This window comes from Crinia signifera, chromosome 1 (genome assembly GCF_055691185.1).
Source record: "Crinia signifera chromosome 1, ASM5569118v1, whole genome shotgun sequence".
NCBI lineage: Eukaryota > Metazoa > Chordata > Amphibia > Anura > Myobatrachidae > Crinia > Crinia signifera.
The window spans coordinates 359,547,850-359,561,701 of record NC_139217.1 but is presented as its reverse complement, the minus strand read 5'-3'; the positions used below and the strand labels follow the sequence as shown (position 1 = coordinate 359,561,701).

The window sequence follows — 13,852 nt, the reverse complement described above, 5'->3', positions numbered from 1 at the left end:
CACACCTGCGGTTGAAAAAATCTGCTTAAGCCCCGCCTCCAGACGCCTATCTGGCGCCTCCTTGAGGGCCACTGCCCCAGGAATGGGAAGTGCCGCTTTTTTGGAAAGCTTTGACACTGACGCGTCTGCCAACGGCGGAGTCTCTCATTTTGCCCTAGCCTCCGGAGCAAATGGATAAGAGGCCTTAAACCGCCTAGATAACTGAAACTTTTTTTCTGGAGACCTCCAAATATCCAGAAGAGGTTTCTCCAATTCCATAGACTCTGGGAAGGTGACCACTGCCTTAGCAGACCTCCCAAAAATAGAAACCTGCGTCGGCGGCTCCTGCTCGCTAACATTGAGAGTAGATTTAATAGCCTGAATGAGAGCCTCTATACCCTGGGCCTCTTCCTGAGGAACGTCCTCTACAGGATCAATAGGATCCTCCTGAAACATATCCCCTTCCAAGGGGTCCCCCGGTTCATCCTCTGAAGTATCCCCCTGTAACAACAAAGGAACACCTCTTTTCCTCGGGGGAGGTGGAGCACTTGCGGACCCCGAAGGCACCGCAGCTGCTTGGGCCAACGCCTTCACTGATGTAATCAGTTCTCTGGCCCAGGTAGGCTCCGCAGCAGACAAGGAAGCCAATTGCACCTGCAATGACTCCCTGTCCCTGCGAGACGCAGCCATCTCTGATGCCAGAGTGGCTAACACACTGGTAACTCCCTCAGTGTTCAGAATAGGGACCTGACTTTGCCCAGCATCCCCTTTGAAGCAATCCTTACACAAGGATACACCCTTCACATGCTGCGTAAACTGTTGCTCACACTTAGTGCATACAAACAGCTTTGGAGAAGCTTTTGACTGAGACTTGGCTGTCATGCTGCACACACACACACCCCTTACACACACACAGGTGAAAGGAGGTGAAATAAGCCAGACAAAGAGAGCCCCCAACAAGGACCCCACACCAAGAGCAAAAGCACCACACTAATAGGGGGAGAGGAGCGCACCTTCCCCGAATTAGGCCCACCTGATAAACTCTCCAGCGGGGAAGTCTCACAAGAGAAAATCCCCTCCACTCACCCAGCGCAGTATTCAACAATATCCAGGCTGAAGAGGGGGAGAAAGCGTGGCAGGCACCGGTCTGGCGCAGAGGACTGCAGCTGGGACGCGACCACTCACTGGTCCGCCCCTTCCTCTCATCAGAGCGCGCGCTGTATACAGCGGCGCTGATTGGCTGTCTGCTCCCTGCTGGACCAGCGAATTAACCCTGGTCCAGCCGTCACCCAGCGCTATGCGCTCGCACGCCCTGCTCTCTCCGGCGGGCGACTAGGTCGCGGCCCCGTAACACAAGCCGCAGGCAGCTGTGGCGGGACCCAGACGCTGATGCGTCTGTGACCGGAGTCAGCCGCGTGCGCCGCAAGCGGTGCCGCTCTGACTCCCCGGAGAGCTGTCCCACGTTGCAGGCAGCCGGCACGCGCTGGCTGTCTGTGTCAAAAAAGTTCAAAAAACAAGTAAAACAAAAAGGCCCCAAACGGAGCCCTTGCCCAGGGATCCGACTCCTCCGGGCACTAAACTAAGACTGAGGTCTGAGGGGGGAATAGAGGGGGAGGAGCCATACCACAGTTCAAGTTTCTTAAAGTGCCGACTCCTCCGATACACCACTCTATTCCCCAGCGTAGACTTCAGTGTCCCCAAGGATGAAGGAGAAATATATGTAAAAATCTCACGTTGACCTTTATCATGTCGAACTTTTGACCATGTTGACCTACAGTATTTATTTTTTACCTATTTATTGTCCCTTCAGGACTGCATCTGGCCTCACTAAGGCTGAGCACAGTGGTGGATTTTACCTGGGAGGGCTGCAGTCCTGCAGTCCTGCAGCCCAGAGGTCAAAACCGCCACTGGTTATAATGGATTTATTTGGCAATATTGGTCATTTAGCTAACTGAACAAGGTTGTTATAGAATAGGTCAAAGATGTTGGAATCAGGTGATTTTGGCAAGTTTGCAGCTACATTTAATGTGCCAAACTATTTTAAGGCTTTCTTGGCCTTTAAACCAATTTGCGCTTTAAATCTAGCACAAACTCCGTGAAATGAAATCAGTTTCAGAATCTTGAACCATACTTTGGGGTCTGTATACTAAGCTTTGAAGAGAGATAAATGACAATGAGATAAAAGCACCAACCAGCCAGCTCCTATACTGGAGTTGGTGCCATCATATGCGCCATCTTTCTGGATATATCATTGGAAAGATTACAACATTGGCAACAAGTAAAGGCCGCCTCACTTTTCACATGATCCTAACCTTCCCGCTATGTGTAAATGATTATCTATACACATGTTTGATTATATCATTTCATTCATATTTATTCTGTCAGACTATTATATTTCTATTTAATTTGAACATAGACACCGACGTTTCTACTAAATCATCCTACCTATGGCATTAGGGGGGGAAAGGATGAAACCTTCAGGACAGAAATCAAACTTTGGAGTAAATAAAGTCAACCAAGCAGCTCCTGTCTTATTTTCAAACAGTCTAACTTGCCAGTTAGGAGCCAATTGGCTGATACTTTATCTCTCCACTTTATCTCTCTCCAAGACTTAGTAAATAGACCCCTGTACTACATAACATATGGTAAAAAAAAACTAAAACTTGTTTATCCTATATAGATCCTCAGTACTCAGTAGGGGGAATTTAATTTTGGGTGAGCAGCTCACAGGGGTTCAAGTTGCCACTGCAACGGTGTGTAAATGCCAGGAACAGCACCCAAACTTGCCCCCCTTAATTGAACTCTAATATAAAGTTCCTGTATTATCACAGCTGGTCCTATAACAGCAAGTAGCAGTTTCCTACTGAAATTCATTTAGCACACATTGGAAGTATGCAGACTGAATGCGTTCTCAATGTCCTTATAATGACACCAATAAAGACAAGAACATTTAATGATATCAATTAAATGCATTTGTACTTCTGTTAATATTAATGGCTATGGTAGAGCTGCATTAGCTTGGCAAGACCATCTGCAGCTGTATCACAGAACTGCGCAGAGAGCGTTACCAATGCATTCCCTTCAATTCCGAGTGGCCCTTTGTTTTACCTTTGTAAGAAAGGCAGTTGTTCACAATTTCCTGAGCATGGAATCTGCAGGACAACTATGCAATGAAGCACTGCATATAAAAACAGAATACAGCTGCACAATATGCACATAAATCATTGCTTGGCTTGAGCTAGCAATTCTACTGCTTCGAGAACAGATTGGACTCCTTGAGACCGAGGGAGAAAATCGCTGCTGCGGCATTTTGAAAAAGAAATGTAGGTCATTTTGTACTTACGGCTCTTCATTATTCATCACTTTAATGAGCTCCTGCACAAAGTCAGCCCTGGCAATGTCCTGGCTCCTTTTGATGATGTCGGCAAAAAGATTCTTTCCATGTTGGAGTTTCTTCCAAGGAGTATCCAGCAGGCTGCAGCTTAGGCCGTACAGTCCTGTGAGTAAAAGTAACATTTCACACATCTGAAAAGATTGTCAAGCATGAAAAGCGCTTTACAGAGGTAAGAACTGGTTCAAAAAAAAAGTCTACCTGAGGCATTATCTATATGTGCATTTGCATTTCATGTGCCATAAAGAAACCTATGCAGGATAGTGCATAATATATATATTATAAATATATATATATATCCCCCAGAAATCCCAAAAGAGGGAACAACAGCACTCACCTTGTCCCAGTTCCCCTTCCCCATTGTTGGTTTGCGGTTTACTACTGTTGCTTACATTGCCATCACCTTGACAAAGGTCCGAAACGTCAGCAGGCTATCTATTGGAATAAACTCTGAATTATACGTTCATGAGAAGACTGGCGAGTGCTGTTTTTCCCTCTTTTGGGATTTCTGGGTATGTAATTGGCAGTGCTGACTCATTACAGTACTCTCTAAATGGCACCCCAGCGGACACCTGGGTTAATGGTGAGAGTGCAGGACTTTTCTGTAGTGTTCATTCTAGCACTCGCCATCTTTGAAAACCTATGCAGTTCCTGTTCCCTGCCTGGGATGTCGCTGTCTGCTGTGGTGCTTCTAGCATAGTGTGGTCTGTATATCAGCACTGATCTGCAAATCAGACCTGTGCTAGAAATACCACAGCAGACAGCGTCACCCCAGGCAGGGGGGAGGAGGTTAAGTTACACTTATCATGTACATGTGTATTTATATGCCCACTTGCACCTTACTATATAGATATATATATCTATATAGATAGATAGTGATTACGTCTGTAAATTACAATATGAACATGAATAAATAGCAGACTAGTCTTCCTTCTTGTCACCCTAGACACAGCCAGACTACAGCTGCCTATACAATGCTCTTGACAGTCTTTAGAAGAACCAAACTATTAAATGTCAGTTAGTGCTTTGGAACAGGAGGGAATCACAATGGATCAGCGAGGGATACATTACAGAAGGCAGCCAGTAAAAGCATGTGATTCAGGAATGAACTGCAGCATCGAGAGACATTCATGAAGCAATCACGAGAAAATCCATATTAGTTTTGAGTCTTCTTTTCCTCGTCAACTGATGTTGGGAAACATTTTGCACCTGAATTAAATATCTTTTCAATGGCTCCCTAGCTAATCCTACATCATTAACAATGCTTTTTACATACAAAATTTAGAATTCCTTGTAACCATCAAACTGCTTGATGAGTACAATGAGACACACATTAACCCTTACCACTAGAACTCTGCAACAGTCGATTTCGAATGTGCCTGAATTATGTTGGTTCAAAGGTAATCTGTGACTATGCAACTGCTCTGCCACTATATAGACCAGGCGTTCCCAACCACGGTTCTCAAGGCACACCAACAGTGCAGGTTTTAGCGATATCCAGGCTTGAACATAGGTAATTTAATTAGTACCGGAGTGATTCTGATTAAACCAACTGTGCTGAAGCCTGGATATCACTAAAACCTGCACTGTTGGTGTGCCTTGAGGACCGTGGTTGGGAATGCCTGATATAGACAGTGGCTTTCTGGCTTACACGTGTTAATGAGTAAAGGGTTGTACACATGGTGAGATTTTGGCAGGAGAAATCTCCTCGGTTAGCCAAAATCTCCCAGTTTTTCTCCTGAGTGGATCACAGTGCTGTAAAGGAACGCTGGTGGTGGGGCACAGCGGAAGCATTTGAAAAACTATTTAAAACATTGGGCAGTTCTCTGAATAGCTTAGAGAAAGCTCTGTCAGACAATCAGCAGCCTCACATTTTGACGCCAAACCTCCTTCACATCGATGCGCTCCACCTCTCCAGCACCACCAGCGGTTCGGTCCCCACTCCAATGCCACCTATGCTCCACCGCCACCCGCACTCCGTCCCCAGCTCCCCGAACCCACCGCCGATTGCATTCGAGCAATCGCATGTGGTTAAAAACCATATGCGATCGCTCAAGCAATTCGATAAATATTATGAGCAGTACATAATATTTTTCGATGCAACATGTGCATCGCGCCAGGGGACTTATTATTTGTGCATACAATCCTTCGATTTATCGCACAGATGCTGTCGAAATTGAAGGATTGTATGCAATATTGCCCTAGTGTAGGAGTTACATTAATTAGTATCTCCTAGCATAGATAGACTGTGCAGAAAAGGCAATTTCATAGACTTTCATTAGTTAGACAAAATCGCTTAGTCAAAACCTCCTGTGCATCTAGTCCAAATTACTTCGCTAAAATCGCTTCGTCACAATTGGCCAATAACCAATATCTCTGTGTGTACAGAGCTTTAATCTTACATTGATCCGCAACTCAGGGGCAATATGATGGCATGATATCAGATATAATTACATCTCCTTAAAGATAAAATTATACAAAGGCTATGTGCGTGGGTGGAGGTGAGAGCGGTCTCCTTATTTACACAATTAAATCACTTAAATACTCAAGAAGAAAAAAGTAGTAACTGACAAATCCTTCTGATCTCACAAAGAGTTATTGATATAGCAGCTAACTAAAGACAGACATATCTCTGGCAGCAAATGGGATAAACCATTATATGAGTTTAATGAGGAAAACCAAGAGATCATCACAGTTTAATGAGGGTGCCAATTAGAGAATGCAAGAAAGGTAAAGAGGTCCATAGATCAACTGTAGAGTTCTATAAACAGAATGGTTATGTCAAAGAAACCCTATTTGGGTACTTGTTTCCTAGCACGGCGCCCACTAATCTATTTGCTTAGTGGGCTATTCTGCGTAGTGAACTCACATCAAATCGCATGGGCCATTTTAGGGCCATGCGATGTGCGATGCGATTTTCCTATGTAATTCATTCACTGCTCTCTCTGCCCCAGGCCATCGCATCTGCCGCAAAATCGCATGCGATCGCATGCTATTTATAGGGTGTGTGATGCCATGACATTAGGTATACAATAATATGATTGTATGTCCAAAAATAGGTTTAACGCACCCCCCCCCCCAAGCGTGGCGAGCGGTGGCGGAACGCGTCCTCCGACTTTTTCATTACCCCACTATCAACGTCGAGTTGATTTTATATAGTGTGGTCAGCGCAGAGAGCCACCAAGCCCGAAGCGTGGTGAGCCCCGCGAGGGGCCGCGGAATACATGTAAAGTAATCCGCGTCCCCTCGCGGGGCTCGCCACACTATATAAAGTCAACTTCACGCCGACGTGGATAGTGGGGGAATGAAAAATTTGGAGGACGCGTTCCGCCGCCGCTCGCCACGCTTTGGGTGACGTGGATATTTGGGGGGGGGGGGTGCGTTAAATCTATTTTTGGGACATACAATCATATTATTGTATACCTAATGTCATGGAATCGCACACCCTATAACATCGCATACGATTTTGCGGAACATGCGATGCAATATGGTGGTGTAAAATATGAAAAAAAATATACATGAAAAAAAATCGCATTGCATGCCGCTATAATGGCCCATGCGATGGGATGCGATTTCCCTACGGTGCCGTACGTTGAAAATCTGGGCGCCATGCTAGGAAACAAGTACCCCTATTTGTATTTGTACTGCTGAGTTATCTGCAGTGGCTTAAGCAGAAGATCACTGAATTTACTATAGATAAATCATCATCTAGTTTGACTGGGTATTTATCCCACCTGTACCGACAGCAGGGGCTGGCTGGCAACTTTCAGCCTGGGGGGCAACACAAGCAAGTGGCCCACCACCCTCGCCATCGTTTCACCACCCTTCCCTCTCCCCTCTAGTATGCAGCAATTATTAAACAATCATTCCCCCACACACACCCGAAATGGGAACAGCGCACTGCAAAATGTTACACTGTAATAACCATTACACATAATGCCACACACCGTAATGCCCATTAAACATATTTGCCTGCTTTAACCCATGGAGTGCCACTGTTTGTTCATTACATACATGTGTGTAGTAAGGTGTATACCGCCTGTGTGTGTGAGGTGAATACTGCTTATGTGTATTGAGGTGTATACCGCCTGTGTATAGTAAGGTGTATTCCGCTTGTGTGTAAGGTGTATACTGCCTGTGTGCAGTAAGATGTATACCACCTGTGTGAAAGTTATATATTGCCTGTGTGCAGTTAGGTGTATACCACTTGTGTGTAAGGTGCATCTCTAGTAACTATTTTCGGCAGCTGAAAATGGTGTTCCTGGGGTGTCTGGATTCCACTTCCAGTGCGGCTGCATGTGTGTATGTTGTTAGATGTGTATATATCGGTATACCATTATAGAGTTGGAGAGATGGAGAGAGAGAGAGAGAGAGAAATGGTATTAAGGAAACAGAGAGAATGCAAGAGAGCAGAAAGGGAAAAAGAGGGAAACAATGTCAGCAAGACAAGTGAGAGTGGGAGAGAAAGTCAGAGAGAGGGAGTGGGATCAAGTAGAAGAGAAACTACTAGGTCGAGGTGGGCACGAGCAGGTGAGAGAAGGAGAGATGGGCTATAACTTGCAGGGAAGGGGTTTCAGGCACACGCAGGAGATAGCAACAGGAGGCATGGATGCAGTCATCATCCTGGTGGTTAGGATGCTGGCGTCCAGTATACCTGAATGCCTTCAGTTCACACGACCTTTGCCAAAACTCAGGATCCTAATGGAATAACAACACCCAGGATACTGATCAGTAACTATGTTATGCCAGCAAGCAGGTGGCCGGAGTGTGGGTTAGGTTTAGGATAGGCATTAGTTCTAAGGCACCTATGAGGGGGGTTAGGCACTAGTGAGGGGGGGGGGAGGTTAGGGTCAGGCAGTGTGAAGGGGTGAGGGTTATGCTGCTGGGAGAGAGGGTTAGGGTGCAGTGCTGTTGGAGCCCCTGTCCTTTCTGGATGTCCATTATTGGTATGCCGGGGTCAGACGGCATATGAGGGATGGGAAGCCATATCTAACTTGGTCACAGGCACAAAGGAGATAACAAGTACAGCGCTCATGACACCCCCCCCCTCCCCCTATTCAAGCCTGTTACCTGATCAGGTTGATCATAGATGAGTTCATGTGCCTGGCGTTGCTTTCTGCTGCACTGCCTGCCGGATAGTGCCGTGGAGATGGCTCCGCCCCGCTGCCGCTAGGACTGCGAGTGCGGACCCATACTGCTCTGCTGGCCACGCTGTCATCCAGGCTCTGACAGACTCTAGAGGTACAGCAGTACCTCTAGAGTCTGTCTCCTCCAAGGCGGCGGCCATTTTGGAGGGGCCGTCGCCATACATGGAGGCCTGTGTGCGGCAGGACCCGGAGACGGCTGCGGCAGCAGGGCTGTGCAAGTTGCACACAGCCGGCCCCGGCCCAGCCACTGCATACCGGCCCGGGGGGCATGTGGCACCCTGCCCCCCGGCCCAGCCCGCCCCTGACCGACAGAGTGTTTAAAGGATCACAGTTGAGAAGCTTGGCTTTAATTAACTTATATTTGTTATACTGGGCCCGCTCTATATTAATGGTAGTGATGAACACAAGCTATTGGAGTCCTGGTCAGCAAATGAGCACAGCTCAAGAAAACATTAACGTGTTTTCTGTACGTTTTAAGGGAAATAATGTTTAATAATAACCAGCTCAAAAGTGATATACGGCAGTATAATACACCACCAAGTTTTCTCTATGTTCTGAGTGCTGAAGACCTCAGATGATGCAGGTGGCACTAGTTTGTCGGGCTGCAGCCGCCTACCCCTCCTTAGGTCCTGGCATTGTGGCCTAGACGATATCATAACATTGTGCTGTTGTCGAGCAGAGTATCAAGGGTTATTAATAGAGATACCTGAAATCCAAGTCCCCCCCCAAACATTTGAGATCGGAGTATATCCGAGCCATAGCTCGGGTTATCATGCCAGGCTCGGATTCCAAATCAAGGCAAAACTTTATACACCTAGGGACTGATTTTCATGGGTTCTAGATGCTGTGGACAGCTGTGCTTAACTGAGTGTATCCACAAACCAGTGTCCATCCACAACTGTGTCCTGCTGTGAGTATCCACGAGCCTGTGTCCATCCACAATTGTGTCCTACTGTGAGTATCCACAAGCCTGTGTCCATCCACAACTGTGTCCTACTGTGAGTATCCACAAGCCTGTGTCCATCCACAACTGTGTCCTGCTGTGAGTATCCACAAGCCTGTGTCCATCCACAACTGTGTCCTGCTGTAAAACATTTTTTATAATAATAATTTTTTTTTTTTTTTTGTAACCACAAATGTTGACAAGCGGTAGTGGGCATACCAAAGATTACAGGACTGCGACAGCCCTTTAGGTGGGTGAATCACCACCAGTAGTAGTATCTAACAAACTATGCCAGCTCAATCAGAGGAAGCCAACTTTATCACCAGCATCACTAATAGATGTATCCCACTGACAATCTCCTTAAAATTAGGGATGTCATATCAAAAAGGCTTACCCCACTTAGACCCTCTACAGGATTTGTAATTTCTGGTAACGCCACAAATAACGTGAAAGCATTACAGCTGGGTACATTTCAAAATACCTCATGTCTTGTTCACACCATCAACTTGGTGGTACATTATTATTATTATTATTAATTTTTAATGATAGGTGCATCCGGAAGATGCTGTCTGTGGCCTAAAAAACTTTGTAGGGACATTTTCAGCAACAGTATGCAGGAAAACAGTTACATTTACCCTGCCACCAACTGAAGTAAGATGTGGTAGCAAGGTGGAATTCCAAAGTGTATATGCTTTATCGGATGAAAGAACAGCAAAAAGCAATCCACAGCTACACAACAAGCTTTGACATTGGGAGAGGAGAGGGACTGGATAATACTTTCCATCTTGTGAAAGGTGCTGAAACCCTTTGAAGTGTTCACCTCTGAAGAGAGTTCAGTCATTGCTAGTTGAGGTCAGGTGATTCACCTGATTAGGCTGGGAAAATCTGCTCGAGGATATGGAAAATATGAAATTAAGGCATTCTAAGGCGGGTATGCAATCTGGGATCACGGATGTCAATCCCCGCCAACAGCCGTGATCCTGGCCCGTTTGCTGTCAGGTCGACCGCATAATGACAGACGGGATTCAATGTCCCACCAGTTGATGGGCGCAAATGTCTTTCTTTAAAAGTGAACAAATCTTAAAGATGCACAGAGTTCCTGGTGGGCAAACTGGCAGCTCTAGTGTCTCATGGCACAGTGTTGACTTCTCCTTCGGTTTTTTGGATACTGCTTCCAGGAAAATAACTCTGCATTCGCAAAAGACCCAGTGTCAAAAGCAGTATAGTCAATAAAATATTTTGACATCTGGTCACATTAGTGATACCTTTACTGTAAGTGCCATCTGGGACGGTCATCATCCAGAGAATGGCGGAGGTTGTTTTTTTTGTTATATGACTGTATACAAATGCGCAAGTCACAGAGTCCCTTTGACTACCGGAAGGAAAAAAAGGCAACTTGGATACCGATCTACAAACTGGCTTTGCATTACTTAAGCTGCTCCCCTCCAGTGTGCACAGGTATAGGAGGTTACTTCCTCAAACTGTAGAAATGATGATGTGCATCAAAATGAACCGATATTGTTTGAGAATGATGAGATGAGGATGGTAAGGGCAATGACATCTTTTCACTGTTTGCATAGCTGCCTTAAAATCCATTGGTAGCTTGTTTTGTGGGGGCCCAAACAAACAAAGTAGCATTACCTTTTGCTGAAGTGCCCGGTTTATAAAACTGTGTATGTATATTTTAATATCCAACATAAGGGTGGGTGGGAAGGCCCATGGACAGTTCCATGTTGCACCAGTTATTATTTCTGTCATTGCTGTGTGGCAATGTTACATAGATAGTGCTATAAACGGCTGCTTAGTAATCAGCCAGCCCACTGCAGCCTTTGGCCTTAATTGAATGTATACAATATTGTGAGCTGTAAGGTTGTCAAAATTGCTTGAAACAAATGCTTTTGAGGTTAATACTGTAGGAACAATACAAGGCACACATTATGTGATTTTAGTATTTTTTGGTACTTTTTTTTTATACATACAAGACCAAAATCAGTCACTGCATACTCTGGACAACAAATTGGAATTAAAATCGGCAAAGATGCTTGTTCTCTTGTTACTAGGCACTGTGGCAAAGAGGAGAAGGTTAAAGGGAGCTGGAAATACACTGTGATGGAACTGAGCAGAAACATGGGACAGGCATTGGAGAACTGCAGGGGGGGGGGGTGTGAACAAGAGTCACAAAGGGGTCTGAGCTGGAGAGAAATGCAGGAGGTTAGCTGGAGAGAAACAGGGGTCTGAGCTGGAGAGTCAGAAGGGGTGGCTGGAAAACTTGGGACTAAGGACCTTATTCAGATTGGGGGAAGCCCCCACCTCCGTAGGTGCTGGGCACGCTCCCAAAGTTGACATTGATGGCTAAGCCGGCCCACATTAGTGATGTCGGCGGGCACAGGCTGCCCGCTTTCCCCCTGCACACTGCCCTGATCCGATCCTAGAGGGATCACTACAATGTAATAGCAGATCATCTTCATTATTTGTGCTCACTAAAAAAAAAAAAAAAAAAAAAAAAGAGTGCAAGGGGCCACAGTTAAGTTGCATGGATAGTAAGAAATATTATATAACTACATTTAGAGGAGAAGATCCGGTACTTGTTTCCTAGCACGGCGCCCACGATTTTCATGTTATGTCATCGCTTTGATTGCATTGCATCGCATGCGATGCGATCAGACCAATTTTTTTATTGCACAGGCACCCTGATGGGTGATTACTATGTAAAATGCACCCCCATTGTTAACGCCACCCCCACTATGAACGCCAACCCGAAGCATGGCGAGGGGCGGCGGTATGTGTCCTCTGACCTTTTCATACCCCCACTATCCATGTCTGCGTGGGGGTGATTTTATATAGTGTGGCGAGCGCAGCGAGGCGAGCCCCGCGAGGGGCCGCGGATTACTCCATATGTATTCCGCGGAGTTTGCTTGTTGCTTTCTCCTGGGAAAGTGTAGAGTAAAGTTGCTTCAGTACTTGTGTAGTTTCACTGCGCCAGTCCCCTTGCGGGTCTCGCTTCGCTCGCCCACGCTGCGGGCTCGGTGGCTCGCTATGCTCGCCACGCTATTTAAAATCAACTACGTGCCAACATGGATAGTGGAGGTATGAACTATTCATGTTGGCATGGGGTTAAGTTACTTTATTTAACATAGTTTGTGGCGAGCGTAGAACCCGGAAGTAGCACGGCGCCATGAAACTACACGAGTGCCGTTGATTCTTATCAACTAGAGTAGGGAAGATTGCCACTTGCATATACGGGATGAGTAAATCTGGGCTCATATAGGTCTTTGTGTTCCAATGTCATCAGTCTGCAGTACAGCCATGGCCGGATTTACCGCTATACAACCTGGGAGTGCACATGGGGCTCAGTGGGTACCATAGAGCACACAGCCAAACCTCTAGGTCTGACCCTATCCAGAATAATCCTTGCCTACTGTCTACAGGAGAGGATCGGTGACTCCCCGGACTGCTAGCTGCAGGAGGATACAATACCGGCTATTTCGCTTGTTACCTACCATCCCACTGCAGTTGGGCTTTACTCATTCTCTTAATTATCCACAGCCAGTGGTTCTCAACTGTGAAGCTATATACAGACAAACAAAAATCTGCAGATTGCATGGTTGATTGGAGGAAGTCAGACGAGTACTGGCCAGTAATGCTGCTTTCAGACAGCAAAACTGGCTTTGACCTTGTATTTGGAAACGTTTCCAAAAACGGGTCTGCCAGGTAAAACCCCTTTCACACCGCATCTCTTAAACGGTATATTACCGTTTAAGTGCGTTTTTTTTTACACTGGCAGACCCGTTTTTGGAAACTTTCCAAAAACAGGGTCAAAGCCAGTCTTCAGCGCGCGCCGCCCCCCGCCCCCCTTCCCCCGGGGTTAACACCCCCAAATCCCCCCCACCCCAGGGCTAACAACCCCCCCCCCCCCCCCCTGTGCAGCCGGTACCTCCGTTGCATGATCCGGCACTGCAGTTGGTCGGGGAAGCACTTATGAAAAAAAGCGTCTAAGAAAAGTGACTTTTCGGAAAATGGCTGCCCCCATACGAAAGACAGTTTTTTAAAACAGGTTTTCCTATGGGGCAGCCATTTTCTGAAAGACTCTTTTTTTTCATAAGTGCTTCCCCGACCATACTTCACTGCCGGGATCCACAACGAAGGTACCGGCTGCACGGCGTGTGTCGACACATGCGCGGGGGGGGGGGGGGGAACACGCGCGGGGGGGGCTCCAGTGCTGTGAATATTTAATGAGTGCTCAAAAAATATCACTGCTCTGAATTTAGGACCCAGCTCATTGGCTGGGTCCTAGATACCGTTTCAGACCCGATTTTGATGCAAAAATACCGGGTCTGAAACGGGTAGGACCCTCCATTTTAACCGTTTTACAAAATCGGCTTTTGTAAAACG

General features: G+C 46.3%; 1 protein-coding gene across 3 annotated transcripts in view; it reads right to left on the bottom strand.

The window, feature by feature from the left end:
* Positions 1-13,852, bottom strand: part of TANGO2 (transport and golgi organization 2 homolog) — a 128,820-nt gene that overhangs the window by 8,507 nt on the left and 106,461 nt on the right. For all 3 annotated transcript variants that reach the window (XM_083149737.1, XM_083149746.1, XM_083149729.1), the window contains exon 7: positions 3,323-3,476. In XM_083149737.1, coding sequence (XP_083005863.1) covers positions 3,323-3,476 — 154 coding nt within the window. The remainder of the gene's footprint in view (positions 1-3,322; positions 3,477-13,852) is intronic.